Here is a 17,857-nt window from a genome sequence, read left to right on the forward strand (position 1 = left end):
TGGTAAGCGAGTTTTTTTGCATCCTGGGATTTTCTTTCTGCAACAGTTTTTCTTGTGTTGTATAGTTTATGGCAGGGGACCACCAGATTGGCTTCCTTTGTTTAGAGGAGGGCATCTTGGCTCTATTTGGATGGCACTATTCATGCACGAGTGGATGTGCTCATACAGTTCCTTAGTGTAGGATACAGCAATCGAACTTTCAGCTACCGTCTGCATAGGTGTCATGAAGTTTGTCACTTCAGACTTGAGTAGCATAAAGTTGGCTTTGGAGAAGTTTTTTTTTACAGAGATTTCCTTACTGGGGGGTGGGGGTGGGATGCGGATGTCAAGGGTGATTTGCTTATGGTCAGACCTGAGCAATGAGGGGGTGACCAGTGGTGTGGAGCATCTATCTCCCATGTTGGTAATGACCAGGTCTAGGATATTGGGGCCCCTGTTGGGGCAATGGATTAGTTGATCCAGGGTGTTGGAATTTATGAATTCCAAGAACAGTTGGGGAAAGGTGTTGGTACTCAAGTAGTTTTCCCAGTTAATGGTGGGATAGTTGAAATCACCAAGTATTAGGGTGTTTGTATCGTAATATTTTCCAGTATGTTTAGAAAGGTGTAGTGAGAATCTTGGGGCATGGTGGGGGATCTGTAGCAAGTTGCAGTTTGGATTGCAGTCTTACCCTAGTGTTAGTTGCACCTGGAGAATTTCAGATACATTGTGTTGGGCAACTAGCCTGGAGGTGTGAACATCCTTGGTGAATGTGGACACTTCTCCACCTTTAGTGATTCGGTCTTGGTTTGGTGTCCATAAAGTGTAGTAAGAGTTGTAGCCCGGTATTACAGGGGTGCTGTCTGGAGCCTTGAACCAGGTCTCAGTTACTGCACAGATATCGATGTTCTCTATTTTTAGGAGTGCCTTGAGAGAGCACATTTTGAGTTTTAAACTTCTAGCATTGAGTAGTATTACCTTCAGATTTTGCATGCTTGTGTCTGTTACGGTGGTGGTTTTGTCCTTTGAACCTTGCCTAAAAAAGGCACTATGGGGTGGCAAAAGCTTTAGCCAGTAACCTGAATCCCAGTGGTGACAGGTGCAGACCATCTCTGGCAAAGCATCGTGGTTTGTCGATCATGTCATCCCAGGCAGACAGATACTGGATCCCCTTTGTATGACACCAGAAGTTTGGCCAATTGTTGAAGTCAGTCATTTTGTTCTTATACTGTGGTATCATTCTGGGTGAAGGCATGATGCTACTCGGGGCTAAGGTCATACCTGCCTGGGCCACATGATCCTACAGCTCTTCCATGTCTCTCTTCATGTAGTCCAGGGAGGGACATCTCAAGTCATTCCCTCCAACATGGACAATGACAGAGTCGTATTTGTATTTGTTGTGGAGTGACTTGAGTTGCATGCGTTATGTTGCGGATCCTGACACCCGACAGGCAGCTGACTGTAATTTTCTCCTTGTTCACCCTGGTGAGTGGAACATCAGTGTGCCTGACTATAGAGTTTAAGCTGTGACATTAACACTGTTATAAAGATAGTTCAGGTATTTTGCAGAGATCTGTGTATGCTTCTTACAAGGTTTTCTCATTTCCATTGTCAAAACAGCATAAAACATCACCCTGCGTAGATGCTCGTCGATCAGTGAGAAGTCAAGATTTGTCTGAGGTGCCTTCTGAGATATGTGTGCACCAGCCAATGCAGTTGTTGCATCCTTACCAGCATGCTTATAAGCCAGATAAAGGTAAGAGCTGCACAGTAATTAATAGAAAAATGCACCACTTTTATTTTTTATTATATTGCCTGGACCAAATTGCAAGTACAGACCAATAGCCACATTCACGAATGCAAAAATGTAGTACAAAATTTAATAAAATCACACAGTACTGATGCACTGTTTACAATATGTGAGGACAGACAGCCTATAGATTTATGTTTACAAGGAAGTAGTGTAGACATTTATATTCAGATTGTTAAATATATCACAGTGTTTTATTGTCTTTTAGACTTCTGGATTCAAAGTAGTGTAGAAGAAAAACTGTATGTTTGAGTTTTGTACTGAAACAAGATTAATCAGTATTGCTTTTAATGTCAGACCCGATTCCTGGTTATTTTTTCAGCTGAATTGCTGAAAGGAGATTTTAATAGGTCTTTAATTGCTGTTTTGATAGTGTTTTATAAGTGTTATGGTGTGCTCTAATGTAGAGCATTGGGTTTAGATGTGTCCAGCATCAGTTTGTTGTCATGCAGTCAATTCCACAGGTGCTGAAAGCCCTTTTGCAGATTGTTGGTTTGTTGATGGCAATACTAGAACTGAAAACAGTGGTATTTATCTGCATTTTGTTAAAGTTGAAGTGGGAAGGTTGTAGTATAGTTGAACTGTAGTGAAAATAGGGGGGCAAGGACTGCACCTTGTTGGTAGTCCTTAAGAGAAAGAAGAGATCTTGGATGTTTTCTACCTAGAATATGAAGTGTCTTCATCCATTTTGTGACATTGTAGAAAGACACCATGTTTAGCTAATGTACTGATTAGCAGATTATAATTTGTTCACGTCCTTCTATTTATATGCTGCTGCTGTATTCATAACACATGGGAGTCCACCTCTGGTGACTCTCGTACGTCCAGCTATTCTACAAAAGATAGATGGCTTACCTCTAGGGTGCTTGTGATGTCCCGCATATCTATCTGTGGATGTCGGCCATAAACTGATGTCTGGTACAAAATGGACGTCAGCACGCGTCTTCCTCAGAAATTTTCTGCTGCCTGTGTGACTGCCAGCTCTAGTCGATGCTCCTTTGGACAAGTGATGTGTTCGTCTATCCGACTTCAGATAAGAACCCCATAGGGTTTTTTTTATTATCCTTTGCTGCTGCTATTGAGCTCATGTCTGGTAGAAAGGCAAGTGTAGGTGTGGAAGGCAAATTCCACATAAAGATATTCATGAGCTCTGCCTTTTTTTGCTTAGGCCAGGAACATGACAATACTACTTGTAGTATTTGTCAGGCCTTTGTTCCCAAAACCCTCAGGAGTCACTTAGCTGCCCTTAAACTTTATCTAGAGAACCAACGTCTAAAGCTGTTGCCCAAAGCGATGGATCCAACATTGGCCCCTCAGATAAGCCGCCAGTCAAAAAGGCCAAAAAGTCTAGGCCTGAGCAGACTGCTGTGTCCTCTCCTCCAGCCGCACCTCTCTAGGCTGGTGAAGGCCAAGAGTCCGAGCCAGAATCCTCGGACCTCCCTTTGGCGGTTCCCCAGGTGGAAGCCGCTAAAGAAGTTGAGGGCACGTCCCAGAGGGAATCACAGGTATCTGAGCCAGTCACCGAGAGGGAATGTAGGCTCAACATATCAGAGGGTCCACTTGGGGTCTCACAAATTGTGGTTTGTGAAGATGTTGCCTGTGATATTATTGGGTGCCATTCAGCATCCGGCCCTCCCACTTTTTACCAGATCTCCGATACCTCGTCGTCAGAGTTCCATAAGAAGATGCAGCAAAAAACTAAACATCTTGCTCCTTCCCCGACCCTCACGGTCTCTGAACATCTTCCTGACTGGCAGGCCTTCACCCAAGGCCTTCTGAATGCCTTTTTGGACCTTTGCCTGGCCCCTACTGCATCTACCCCCAAAGGTAAACTTGCTCTGGATGTTTCATCTGAAGAAGAGGATTCCTCAGGAGATGAATCTCTCACTTATACCTCACAGATTGCTTCCCCTCTGGGGTATGGTTCCCCAGAGGATGAGTCGAATGGCTCAGACTCCCCAGGTGAAGATTTCACCTTCAGGGAAACCATTGCTGAAGTGAAAGATTTCTTTAAGTGGGACAGCAGTTAAGTTACAGAAACCCAGAAGAGGTATTGTGACCTCTTGCAAATGGAGTCTCCCAGCCCATCTGCTTGTACCTTCAGTACATCCTGCATTCTTGGATGCCTCCAAAAACCCTGATTCTCGGCCTCCTGCACCCAAACGCCCTGACAGATTTTATAAGGTCCCTGAGGATGCTAAATTCTTGTATAAAGCACCCTCTGCCGACTCTTCAGTCATTGCTGTGGCTACTGACTAAACTGCTGAGCTGCTCCCTTCCACCTCCCTCCTACCCTCTAATAAGGAGTGCAGGTTAATGGAGCACCTAGGGAAAAAGGTATACACTTCTGCTATGCTAGCAGTTAGAGCAATTAACTTCCAAACCCACATGGCCAAATACTATCTGGCCCTGCTAGCTGATGTGACTAAACAACTAGAGGACCTCCCTGACTCCCTAGCCAAGGCTAAAATATCTACCCCGTTTAAACTCCTGCATTCAGGTGGTCAATCACTCTATTAAGTGCAATTATGATGCAGTAGAGGCCTCATCTAGGGCTGCTGCTTCAGGGTTTGTCATTAGGAGACACACTTGGCATAGGCTGCAGCCTCTCCCTGATGACTTTAAGTCTAAACTCCTGGATGCATCCCTTGAAAATAAAGATGTTTGGTTCTACTGCTGCTGACCTTTTTATGACCCTCCAAGTGAAGTGCAAGGAGTTAAAAGATCTGACAGATTTGTCTCTCTGATCCCACGCTTCCAAAGCAACTACCTTACCAAAACCTACTTTGTGAGAAGGCCTGACAGACAGTTACCAGCCAAAAGCAAGAGGGACTCCAGGAAACCGTCCTCAGCCAAATCTGCTCCCTCTACTCCTGCTACCAAACAGCCCTTTCAGGGTAAGTCTGGTAGCCTGTGACTACCAGACACTGTATCCAAACACCCCTATTTCCATGCGTGTCTCCCTCTCTCTCCAAGCTTGGAATCAGGTTACCCAGAACTCTTGGCCACTCCCTTTAATAAAACAGGGATACTTCATGAGTTGGGAGACCAAGCCTACACCGAAAGGCATTCCCCAACCCCCTCGAGAACAACTGCCTTCCTTCCCCTCAGTTATACAGGGGCTGCTAGATCATGGAACCATTCAAGAAGTCCCTGCACTTGCAAGAAGAAAGGGATTTTACTCTAGGATGTTCCTAGTTCCCAGGAAGGAAGGTCTATGGAGACCAATCCTGGACTTGTCCCATCTCAACACCTTCATTCAAGTTCCCTCCTTTCGCATGCTTACTCTTCCTTCCCTGCCCCAGGCCTTCTTAGTGTCCTTAGATATAAAAGACGCCTACTTACACATTCCAGTCCATCCCCTCTTTAGGAAATTCCTACACTTCTCAGTGGGTTCTGCACACTGTCAATTATGTGCTTTGCCATTTGGTCTCTCTATGGCCCCAAGAGTGTTTACAAAATGCTTGGCACCAGTAATGGCCTTTGCCAGGACGAAGGGCATCCAGCTCTTTTCCTACCTAGACGATATCCTAATTCAGACCCCGTCAGCTCCTATGGTTGTACAACATCTCAGCTTCACCATTTCCCACTTGAGAAGGCTAGGATTCACTTTAAATCCCAAAAAATCATCCCCGATTCCTTCTCAGGCTCATGTGTTCCTGAGGTGCAGGATCCTAACGGAAAAAAATGATGGCCTGTCTTCCCCAGAAAAAAATATTGTCCCTCTTTGGTTACTTCAAGGAATTGCTCCTTCTAAGAGCCATTTCAGCCAGGAAGTTCCTCAGGCTCCTGGGATTCATGACCTCCACCATCCCCATGGTTCCCCTGGCAAAACGTCACATGAGAAAGTTCCAATGGTACTTGGGAGCAGTCTGGAAACAACATCTGTACCCCATTGGAGTTCATGATACCAGTGCTCCCATGTCTTTCCAAGGAACTGAAATGGTGGATAGCTCAGATAAACACCAATCCAGGCCTGCCCGTGCCTCCCAAACAAGACCTTTTTAAAGATGCTTCAGACACAGGTTGGGGAGCAACCTTCGGAGGATGTTGAGTGAGAAACTCATGGATCCGCAATCAACAGGAAGCACACATCAATATCAAGGAGATGAAAGCCCTGATGTTAACCCTACAAATCTTCAAGGATCATCTCCTTCCAAGCATGCTGAGGTTGGTACATTGACAATACCACCGTGCTGTGGTACATCAACAAATGGGTGGGGGGGGGGGCATAGTCCTACCTCCTGTGCAGGTTAGCCCTGCAGGCTTGGGAAATCACCCTAGGCAGACAAGTCAACATCCAAGCTGTCTAAATTCCCTCAGCAGACAATGTGATGGCAGATAATCTAAGCAGGACCATGATTCAATCTCACAAATGAATGCTAAACAGGGATATGTTCCTGGACCTGGTCCATCAGTGGGGTATTCCAGATGTGAATCTATTTGCCTCCCCCGTGAACAGCTAGCTTCCAGCCTTCTGCTCCAGAGTACCACACCTTGAAGCATGGAGGGTGGATGCTCTCTCATTCCTTTGAAAGGGGATGTATGCTTATGCATTGCCCCCTTCCCACTCATACAAAAAGTTCTGCTGAAGAATTCAGAAAGAACAACTTCAAATCTTGTTGGTGACTCTCTATTGACCAAGGCAGCACTGGTTCCCCCCACTAAATACATCTAGCCAAGGACAATCACCACAAGTTGCCCCAGTATATGGACCTACTCACACAGGAGAGGGGAATGCTCATACACCCACAACTGTCAACTCTGAACCTTACACTGCAGGTGATAGAGCATTGATTCCCTTCAGACAACTTTATTCAGAGGACGTGCTTCAGGTTTTCCAGGAGGCCAGAAAACCAAATACCAGAAAATCATTCCTCTCAGTGGAAGAGATTTTCTGCCTGGTTTCTAAAATACAATTTACAGCCACTGGTAGCGGAACCCTCAGTGCTCCTATCTTACCTGTGTGAATTGATGAAGTCTGGACCGTCTTACTCCTCCATCAAGACCCACCTGTCTGCCATCTCGGCATGCATGCCTGTCACTCCTCCTTTGGCTTCTAGGCTGGAAATTAAACTTTTTTTTTTTTTAAAAGGGGTTCGGCACCCCAGACCTCCAAGAAGCCCAGTCTGCCTCCTTGGAATCTTAACTTTGTACTAGAAAAATTGACACTACCAATCTTAGAGCCGGGCAAAGACTTCTCTCCAATATTGTACATGTAAAACCTTACTCTTGGTAGCTATTATTTCAGCCAGAAGGTTCTCAGAACTACAAGCCCTTATGGCTTCCCATCCATTTACAGGCTTCCACAAGGACAGGGTGTGCTTGCGCATCAATCCTACCTTTATGCCCAAAGTAGTCAATGAGCTGTCCCTGAATCAGGCCATCAATCTACCCACTTTCTTTCCTTCACCCCAAAACCCAGCTGAAAGGATTCTACATACCCTAGATGTTCACAGACAACTTTAGATACTATCTGGCCAAGACTAAACCCATCCGCAAATCAGACAGGCTTTTTGTATCTTACCACGCAAGAGCCCTGGGACACCCTGCTTCCAAGCAAATCATATCCTCTTGGATATCCAAAACCATCACCTTTTGTTATATTGCTCATGGCAGAAGCCTTCCTTCTCCAGGGAAGGCGCACTCCACTAAGGCGGTGTCCTCTGGAGCCTTTTTCAAGGGTGTGGATACAGCTTCCATTTTAGAAGCAGCTACATGATCCTCTTTCCATACCTTTACCAAAGACTACAAGTTGGACATTGTGTCCAGAGGCAGAGCGGGATTTGCCAGAGCCATCCTTCAATGCTTTGTGGAAAATGCTTCAGTTCCTCCACCCTATTCTTAATGCAGTAGCGTCTGTACTCTCCCTTCTGTTATGAGTACAGCAGCATATGAATAGGACGACAGTGTTGTGTAAAATCTTACCATAACCTTAGATGTCCTTCTCTTCTCTATGCTGCTGTATAGATGTTCTTCGTTCCACATTGCTGCAGTCCTTACTATTGGGTAGTCCGCTGTCCAGTCGGCCCGAATACCAGAGTATATGTGCTGACGTCGGTCAGGGCGCATTAGACTGACGTCAGTACGTCAGGGTACTAATGCGCATGACCGACGTCATATCCTCAGTCTTTTTTGCCGCATGGTCCGATGCAGAATCAGTTTTGCGAGTGCAGGTTGGCGTTCTGAAATATTTCCGAAACCGGAGTTTCAGACCGAATCAGAGTTGGCTAAGTACCCCGTTGGGGAACATTTTGGTTTTTTCTTGCCTCAGTATTTAACCGGATGTCAGAAAAAGTGAATAACTGTATTTCTTGTGGGAAACAGATACCTCATAGGGATTACCATACCTTGTGTATACCTTGTTTAGGGCCTGAGCACGGCGTTGTTGGATGCCGCTCTTGTGCTAGGTTTAACAAACGCACTATTAAGAGGAGGTTAGACTGTGCCAGGTTAGTGTTTGGGAAGCGTTGCAATTATAAAATGCCGTCGGATGCTCCGGCGCCGCTTCCCAAGAAGCGCAAGGACAAAACAGCGAAGCCTAGGGTTGATGAACCGGCAGTCCCGGACGTCGGTTCTTTAGAAGGCTCAGTGGAGCCAGAGGTATTGCCAGGAGTTTCTTTGGAGTCTCAGGCAGAGACTTTACTGTTACAGGATGTGCCTTCTCAGGAGGTAGGCCAGGCTGAGGGGGCTTCTCAGGTAACTGTTCTTCCCTCTCTTCCCAAGGTAGTTAGAGCCTCTCCTTCTGTTGCCAAAACTTCTTTGAGAGGTAGGCCAAGTTTAGCTTCAGTGGGGGCTTCTCCTAGCACTTCAGGTTCTGTGCCTAAGAAACATATGCTTAAAATGGCAGAAGATTTGATTACTATGATTAGAGGTTCTATGCCCTCTGATAAGAGGCCTAGGGTGGAACCTGAGTTTGAGTGTTTGGAACAGTATTCAGAGGCTTCAGAGTCTTCTGCGGAAGATTTGCAGGAGTTTCCTCCTTATTCTGATTCTGATGTGGATGATTCCACTCCTACAGCTTCTCCTCCTGAGGATTTCTCATTTTCAGAGACTCTGCATTCCATGAGAGAACACTTTAAATGGGAAGGCCAAGATTACTCTGATTCCAGGAAAAGGCTTAGGGAATTCTTATTTTTACCCCAACATAGGCCCTTAGCTATACCTCCTGTGTTGAATGTGGTGGAAGATGTTTTTGCAGAGGCTTCCTGAACCCTGACTCTTTGCCTCCTGCTCCTGTTAAACCTGATAGGTACTATAGGGTGCCCGAAGCTCATAAGTATTTGTTTTAGAGTCCTAGGGCGGATCCAGAAACTGTTTCTCAGGGGCCTAAAGGTGTTAAGGCCTCTGTGGTTAAAAATCCTGTTCCCACTGATAAAGAGGCAAGGGCTTTGGATAGGTGGGGAAAGAAAGTGTATACTTCTTCCACTCTAGCCATGAGGCGTTGAATTGTCAGTTTCACATGCTAAAATATCAAAATTATCTCCTTTCACAATTGAAATCTAAGGTGGATGCTTTAGCGGAAGGTATTGAGTGTAAAGAGTTGCTGGATTTAGTTCATGTGTCTGAACAAGTAGGTAAGCATTCTTTGCAATGTGGTTTTGATGCTGTACAGGCCTCTTCGAGGGTGGCTGCTACTAGTTCTGTTCTTCGCAGGCATGCCTGGTTGAGGGATCAGAATTTAGCTGAGCATGTTAAGACAAGGATTTTGGATGCTCCTTTACAGTCTGATGTGTTGTTTGGTTCGCCTGTGGAAGCAGTTTTAAAGAAAATGGAGGACAAAGCTAAGTCTATGCAAACTGTTAAAGATTTTTGCAGGTGCAGCCACCAAGTTTAGTAGAAATTGGCCTGCTAAGGGGTGGACATATCCTGCTTATGACTCCCAGTCTAGGGGTAGGTCTAGACGTGGTAGGGGCAGAGCTCAAGGTTCTTTTAGGCCTAGAACAGGTAGTTCACCTGCTCAGACTTCTGGTGAGGGCAGGGGTCAGTCCTTTCGTAAACAGACGCAATGACCTGCCTTTTCAGCTGCCAGAAGATTCTCGCCTGGCAGCTCCTTTGGGAGGAAGACTGTCTCTTTTCAAAGAAAATTGGGATTTAATTACTCAAGACAGATGGGTGTTGGATATCATTCACCACGGTTACAGGTTTTATTTCCATACATTGCCTCCTTTCAAAGGCATGCCAGACGTTCCTCCTCCACAAAGAAAAGAGGCTCACAAGCAAATTTCTCAGTTACTCCAGATGGGGGCCATTCAGCCAGTCCCTGTATCAGAAAGGGGCCTAGGATTTTATTCTCGCCTGTTCCTAGTACCAAAGAAGGGGAACACGTGGAGACCAATTTTGGATTTATCTCTCCTCAACACTTATCTGGACATTCCAAAGTTCAAGATGTTGACGTTACAACAGCTTTTACCTCTGCTGGGCAAAGATCACTGGATGGTAACCTTAGATCTCAAGGAGGCTTATCTTCATGTGCCTATAAGGCTAAGTTGCAGGAAGTATCTGCGGTTTCGAGCTGGAAATTTTCATTATCAGTTCTCTGCATTGCCCTTTGGCTTATCTACTGCCCAGAGTATTCACAAAGGTTCTGGCTCCAGTGATAGCTTACTTCAGGCTACAAGGAATTCAAATCTATCCTTACTTGGACGACTGCCTGATTCTGGCTCAAGAAAAGGAAGACCTTCTACAGCATCTGGAATATGTTATAGCAGTGCTAAGATGCCTAGGGTATTCTGTGAACGAAATAAAGTCCAGTCTAGTACCCTCTCAAGACATGTGCTTTCTGGGTGTGAGACTGAATACAGCAGCCCAGATGGCCTTTTTAACCCCGGACAAACAAAAGAGTCTATCACATTACTTCCATCAACTATCTCATCAGTCTGTGCTGACTGCAAGGACAGTCCTTCAAGCATTAGGGTTCATGGCATCTTGTATTCTGGTGCTTCCCAATGCCAAACTGCATATGAGGAAGCTACAATGGTATCTCAAAATGTATGGACACAGCACTGCCAGGATTTGGACACTGTCATTCAAATAATACCTTGCCTTCAAAAAGAATTTTTGTGGTGGGCTCAGGAATGTCACCTAAACAAGGGACTCTCTGTGACCCGGCCAGAGGCGAGTCAGATTTTAACGACAGATGCCTCGGACATTGCTTGGGAGCTCATCTAAATGGAAAGTGGATACAAGACAAGTGGCCTGCCAGACTACAGCATCTACATATCAACATGAAGGAGATGTTAGCAGTCCAGTTTGCATTAATGGCTTTCAAGGAGTTACTTCTTCCAGGGCAGGTGTTGATTCTAACAGACAACACAACTGTCATGTGGTACATCAACAAACAAGGGGGAACACATTCTTACCCATTGTGCAGGCAAGCAATGATTTTATGGGAGACTGCGCTCAGCTTGCAACTAACTCTTCAGGCAAGGTTTCTGCCGAGCACAGAACTCCTTAGCAGATGTGTTAAGCAGACAAATCATGGATCCCCACGAGTGGAAACTGGATCTTCATGTATTTCAAAGGTTGACAGTGTCCTGGGGAACTCCAGACATAGATCTGTTCGCTTCTCCACTAAACCACCAGCTGCCAAAGTTTTGCACAAAGAGGTTACATCACACACCTTGGAAAGTGGATGCTCTCTCTTTCAGTTGGGAAAATCTTCATGTGTATGCTTTCCACCTCTTCCTCTTCTTCCAAAGGTGCTTCTAAAGGTCAGACAAGACAAGCCAAGGATGATTTTAATAGCTCCAGATTGGCCTCGGCAGCACTGGTACCCATTACTGAGGAGTCTAGTAAAGAAGCCTCCATGGCCTTTACCCTTGATTCCGCACCTGTTGTCTCAGAGAGAAGGCCACCTGCTCAATGTCAAGCTTCGCTCTCTTCATCTAACAGCATGGCATATTCTGTTTTGAGAGACAGCCGGTCTCAACTTCCTCAACAAGTTTTAAATGTGATTATGGAAGCTAGAAGACCTAGTACAAGGAAAGTGTATGCAGAAAAATGGAAGAGATTTTTATTTTGGAGTGCAGCAAGGAATTTGGATATTTCTGAGCCTAATTTGAGTGTGGCTCTTCAATATCTTACTGAGTTATTGGACAAAGGTTTGTCCTTCTCTTCCATTAAGATTCATGCTGCAGCAATTTCAGCTCACTATGATTGTGACCCACCATTGTTTTCGCATCCTTTGTTAAGCAGTTTCTCAGAGGGGCAAAGAATATAAGACCCCCACGTAGAGCTCCTACTCCTGCTTGGGATCTCAATTTTGTGTTGGAAAAACTTACTCTACAACCTTTTGAGCCTGCGGCTACTGCTGATTTGAAATATTTGTCATGGAAGACTGCTTTTTTGTTGGCTATTACTTCTGCAAGAAGGGTTTCTGAGTTGCAGGCCCTTATGGCAGTAGAGCCCTTTCTGATTTTCCATAAGGATAGGGTATCATTACGTACTAATCCTTCCTTTATGCCTAAGGTGGTTTCTAGTGTGGCTTTAAACCAAACTATTCATTTGCCCACTTTCTATGCAGATCTCCAAAATAAAGGGGAAAAGATTTTGCACACTTTAGATGTACATAGGCAGTTGCGTTATTATTTAAGCAGGACTAAGGACTTCAGGCAGTCTCAGCAGTTGTTTGTTTCTTTTGCTTTGAGTTCTCAGGGCAAGCCTGTGTCTAAGCAAACTATTTCTAAGTGGATTGGGTTTTGCATTTCATTTTGTTATTCCCATCATGGCAAGGAGATTCCAGCTGGGATTAGGCCTCATTCCACTAGGGCTACTGCCACTTCAACAGCATTTCTAAGGGGGGTGGCAACTAAGGATATTTTGGAGGCAGCTACATGGAGTTCAGTGCATACTTTCTCTAAGCATTATCACCTTCCTCTCTACTCTAAGTCTAGGGCTGGTTTTGCCACAGCTATTTTGCAAGGCATGTTGTCAGCTCCTGCTTCTTTATGATTTGCCAGCCTCCCTTACCTCTGCTTTGGGATTCTACCCAATAGTAAGGACTGCAGCAATGTGGAACGAAGAACATAGTACAGTTTTGTACCTACCATAAATGTAGATGTTCGAGGATCCACATTGCTGCAGTCCAATTTACCCTCCCTCCTTCCCCTCTGTGTTTAGGGGTGGTTGTGTAGGTGAGGTTATATGTTGATATTTTTGTATATATTTCTGTATATATTGTACATATTTTTGGTGCAGGTATTTTGGGCCTTGTCTTTTTAGGGTCTTCTGACATCTGGGGCAAGAAAAGACTGAGGATATGACGTCGGTCATGCGCATTAGTACCCTGACGTACTGACGTCAGTCTAATGCGCCCTGACCGACGTCAGCCATATACTCTGGTATTCGGGCCGACTGGACAGCGGACTACCCAATAGTAAGGACTGCAGCAATGTGGATCCTCGAACATCTACATTTATGGTAGGTACAAAACTGTACTTTTCCCATCCTGCCTTCCCCCTTGCACTTGCCTGACTCTTGAGTACCCACTCTGTAGTCACTGATTCTGGCGGCATTCAGTTCAGAGGAAGAAGCGTGCTGATGTCCATTTTGTACCCGATGTCGGTATATGGCCAACATCCACAGAGAGAGACGCGGGACGTCATGCACACCCTAGCGGTAGCATGTATCTTTTGTAAAATGACAGGATGTACGAGAGTCACCAGAGGCAGATCCCCTTGTGTTTTGAATGCAGCAACATATAGAAGAGAAAGACATCTAAAGTTATAAGGTTTTACACAATACATTTCTGATGCCATCTTTAATTTGTAAGTGGGATACCTGAGATGTTTACTTTCTCTTTATTTCTAAGGACGTTATTTAGGAAAGTGCAAATTCCTGTGGTTGTCCTGTAATTTGTGTGAAAGTAGTGCTTGTTTGAGTGAAGATGGTGTGTTTATGTAATCTGTTATGTAACTGTTAATAATTGCTGTGATATTTTAGCTTTGTTACAAATGTTTACTCTCTATCTGTAGTCTGAAGCAGCTTTTGTTTATAGGTGTCGACATGCCATATTTGAAGCTATTTCTTAATTATTGCTATTGTTTGTCACAGACTAAACATATTGGGTATGGCAGTTTTAGCAAACTCACTTTTTTGTCACAGGAAATGTTAATTTAAGTGACAGCGATGGTGACTACAGAAGCTTGCTAGGGAGGAAACAAAATCTCTGAGTGGCATGTTAATGTGGATGACAGTCACCCTATTAATTAATGATTCTACAGATATCAGTGATGTCTTAAAGCTAAGGTTTTTAAAATAGCAGTATTGACAATTGACATTGTTTTCTAATACTTTCGCTTTATTTTTTTAAGTTTTTTTTAACAGATATTCACTATGTTTCAATATCCTGTGTAATCACTGTGTCTTATAATATTGACTACTTTAATGTTTTTTGATGTTTGTGTTTCAGCAGTCCTAATATGTTTTCAAGATTTATTATCCTTCATTTATATAGTCACGATGGTTGGTTTCATTGTCACGTAATCATAAAATGGTTATTTAAATGGTTAGTATTTAATATTAGCAGTTCTGAGTAAGTCTCATGTGGTTTTATCGCTTAACAGTCAATTTGTTTAATAAACAATTTTCTTTGGTTGATACATTTTTACAGTTGATCCTAGTATGTGCTTTTGTTATGATGTGCTGTGATTGCTGTCAAGTTCACTGAGCTGCTTATTTGAAGGCTGCAGCCTTGGAGTTCTGGCAGTATCTTGGGATGAGGCTGCAGGTTTCTGCTTGCTGTACTCTGCCTGAATATTGCTGATCTCAGGATGCATTTTATTTTGAATTGAAGCTTTTCATTTATGGTTTGATCACTTCTATTTTGTATCTTCTTATTGTATTACACTTGTTTTAAGTTTTCTGTTGGAGTTTTAAGAGTTCTTAGCTAGGGTAATTTAAAAAGGTAGCATAGAATTTCTTTGCAAACGGTGAATAATATCAGTTAATTAGTTGGGGGTGCTGAAAAACAGCATTGCTGTTTTAGTTAGAAATATCTCTTTTTCAGCTGAAATGTTTGTTTGGTCTGCTTGCTGTACTCTGCTGAATTTTGCTGATCTCTGGCTGCATTTTATTTCTCCCTCCTACCCATTTGTTTGTATTCTTAAATTTGGTGGCTTTTGAGTTGCCCATCCCTACTATAAATTTGATTTTGGATACTCCTCCCAGTTCCATCTCATCAGCTCATTCTACAGAGTACAGCAAGATCATTTAGGAAGGCTCTCACCCCCTTAGATGTTCTTCATCTCACATTGCTGCAGTCCTTACACTTGGGGTAGTCCGCTGTCCTCGGTCGGCCCGAATATCAAAGTATAAGGCTGACATCGGTCAAGGCGCATTAGACTGACATCAGGACGTCAGGGTACAAATGCGCATGACCGACGTCATATCCTCAGTCTTTTTTGCCGCATGGTCCGATGCAGAAGCAGCGTTGCAAGTGCCGTTCGGCGTTCTGAAATTTTTCGAGTTCGGAGTTTCAGACCGAGTCAAAGTTGGCTAAGTACCCGTTGGGAATATTTTGCTTTCTTCTTGCCTCAGTGGTTTACCGGATGTCAGAAAAAGTGAATAACTGTATTTCTTGTGGGAAACAGATACCGCATAGAGATTATCATACCTTGTGTATCCCTTGTTTAGGGCCTGAGCACGACGTTGTTGGGTGTCGCTTTTGTGCTAGATTCAATAAGCGCACTATTAAGAGAAGGTTAGATTGTGCCAGGTTAGTCTTTGGGAAGCGGTGCAATTACACTATGCCGTCGGATGCTCCGACGTCCGCTTCTTCAAAGAAGCGCAAGGATAAAGCAGCTAAGCCCAGGGTAGAAGAGTCGTCCGCACCGGACGCCGGTTCTTTAGAGGTATCGCTGGAGCCGGTGGTTCCACCGGAGGTTTCTCTGGAGGCCCAGGGGGAGACCTTGTTATTGCAGGATGTGGCCTCTCAGGAGGCAGGTCAGGCTGAAGGGGCTTCTCAGGTTACTGTACTCCCCTCCCTTCCTAGGGTGGTTAGGCCTTCTGTTTCCAAGGCTTCTCCTAGAGGCAGGCCAGGTTTAGCTTCAGTTGGTGTCACTCCTAGTTCTTCAGGATCTGTGCCCAAGAAGCATATGCTTAAAATGGCAGAAGATTTGATTACCTTAATTAGAGGTTCTTTGCCCCCTCCTGATAAGAGGCCTAGGGTGGAACCTGAGTTGGGGAGTTGTGAGCAGGCTTCAGATGGTTCAGAGTCTTCGGCTGAAGACTTGCAGGAGTATTCTCCTTATTCTGATTCTGATGTGGATGATTCTACTCCTTCTGCTTCTCCTCCTGAGGATTTTTCTTTTTCAGAGACCCTCCATTCCATGAGGGAGCATTTTAAGTGGGAAGGTCAGGATTTCTCTGATTCCAGGAAAAGGCTTAGGGAATTTCTGTTTTTACCCCAGCATAGGCCTTTGGCTATACCTCCTGTTCTGGATGTTGTGGAGGATGTGTTTGCAGAGGCTTCTCTTAATCCTGATTCCTTGCCTCCTGCTCCTGTTAAGCCGGATAGGTATTATAGGGTGCCTGAAGCTCATAAGTTTCTTTTTAGAGTCCTAGGGCGGACCCAGAAACTGTTAGTCAGGGGCCTAAGGGTGTTAAGGCTTCTGTTGTTAAAAATCCGGTTCCTCCAGATAAAGAGGCTAGGGCTTTGGATAGATGGGGAAAGAAAGTTTATACGTCTTCCACCCTAGCTATGAGGGCTCTAAATTGCCAGTTTCACATGTTGAAATACCAAAACTATCTACTGTCTCAATTGAAGTCTAAGGTAGATGCTCTGGCGGAAGGTATTGACTGTAAAGAGTTACAGGATTTGGTACATGTCTCTGAACAAGTGGGTAAGCATTCTTTGCAATGTGGTTTTGATGCTGTACAGGCCTCGTCTAGGGTGGCTGCCACAGGGTCAGTTCTTCGCAGGCACGCCTGGCTGAGGGATCAGAATTTATTTGACCATGTTAAGACAAGGATTTTGGATGCTCCTTTACAATCTGATGTGTTATTTGGTTCACCTGTTGAGGCAGTCTTAAAGAAAATGGAAGACAAGGCTAAGTCTATGCAGACTGTTAAAGATTTTTTGCAGGTTCAGCCTCCGAAGTTTAGCAGAAATTGGCCTACTAAGGGGTGGACGTATCCTTCTTATGATTCCCAGTCTAAGGGCAGGTCTAGACGGGGTAGGGGCAGAGCTCAGGGCTCTTTCAGGCCTAGAACAGGGAGTTCACCTGCACAGTCTTCGGGTGAGGGCAGGGGTCAGTCCTTTCGTAAACAGACCCAATGACCTACCTTTTCAGCTGCCAGAGTCTTCTCTACTGGCAGCACCTTTGGGAGGAAGGTTGGCACTTTTCAAAGAAAATTGGAGTTTAATTACCCAAGACAGATGGGTATTGGATATCATACACCAAGGTTACAGGTTTTATTTCCATACCTTGCCTCCTTTCAAAGGCATGCCAGACGTTCCTCCTCAGCAAAGAATAGAGGCTCACAAACAGATTTCTCTGCTGCTCCAATTAGGAGCCATTCAGCCGGTCCCTCTGTCAGAAGTGGGCCTAGGATTTTATTCTCGCCTGTTCCTAGTACCAAAGAAGGGGAACACGTGGAGACCAATTTTGAATTTATCTATCCTCAACACTTATCTGGACATTCCGAAGTTCAAAATGTTGACGTTACAACAGCTTTTACCTCTGCTGGGCAAAGATCATTGGATGGTGACTCTGGATCTCAAGGAGGCTTACCTTCATGTTCCTATCAGGCTAAGTTGCAGGAAGTATCTACGTTTCCGGGCTGGGACTTCTCATTATCAGTTCTCTGCATTGCCCTTTGGCTTATCTACTGCCCAGAGTATTCACGAAGGTTCTGGCTCCAGTGATAGCTTTCTTCAGACTAAGAGGGATACAGATCTATCCTTATTTGGACGATTGTCTGATTCTGGCTCAAGGAAAAGAAGAACTTCTTCATCATCTACACTATGTGATAGCAGTGCTAAGATGCCTGGGGTATTCTGTGAACGAAATAAAGTCCAGTCTAGTACCCTCTCAGGACATGTGCTTTCTGGGTGTGAGACTGAAT

The 17,857-nt window shown here is 44.6% G+C and overlaps 1 protein-coding gene across 1 annotated transcript in view; it reads left to right on the top strand.

The window, feature by feature from the left end:
* The window catches only part of ANKS1A (ankyrin repeat and sterile alpha motif domain containing 1A), a 3,005,277-nt gene that overhangs the window by 1,589,053 nt on the left and 1,398,367 nt on the right, over positions 1–17,857 (top strand). Inside the window, exon 14 of the mRNA XM_044076145.1 lies at positions 1,600–1,735. Within this exon, the coding sequence (XP_043932080.1) occupies positions 1,600–1,735 (136 nt within the window). The remainder of the gene's footprint in view (positions 1–1,599; positions 1,736–17,857) is intronic.

Source organism: Protopterus annectens, chromosome 7.part0, assembly GCF_019279795.1.
Source record: "Protopterus annectens isolate FY-2018-M chromosome 7.part0, PAN1.0, whole genome shotgun sequence".
Lineage (NCBI taxonomy): Eukaryota > Metazoa > Chordata > Ceratodontiformes > Protopteridae > Protopterus > Protopterus annectens.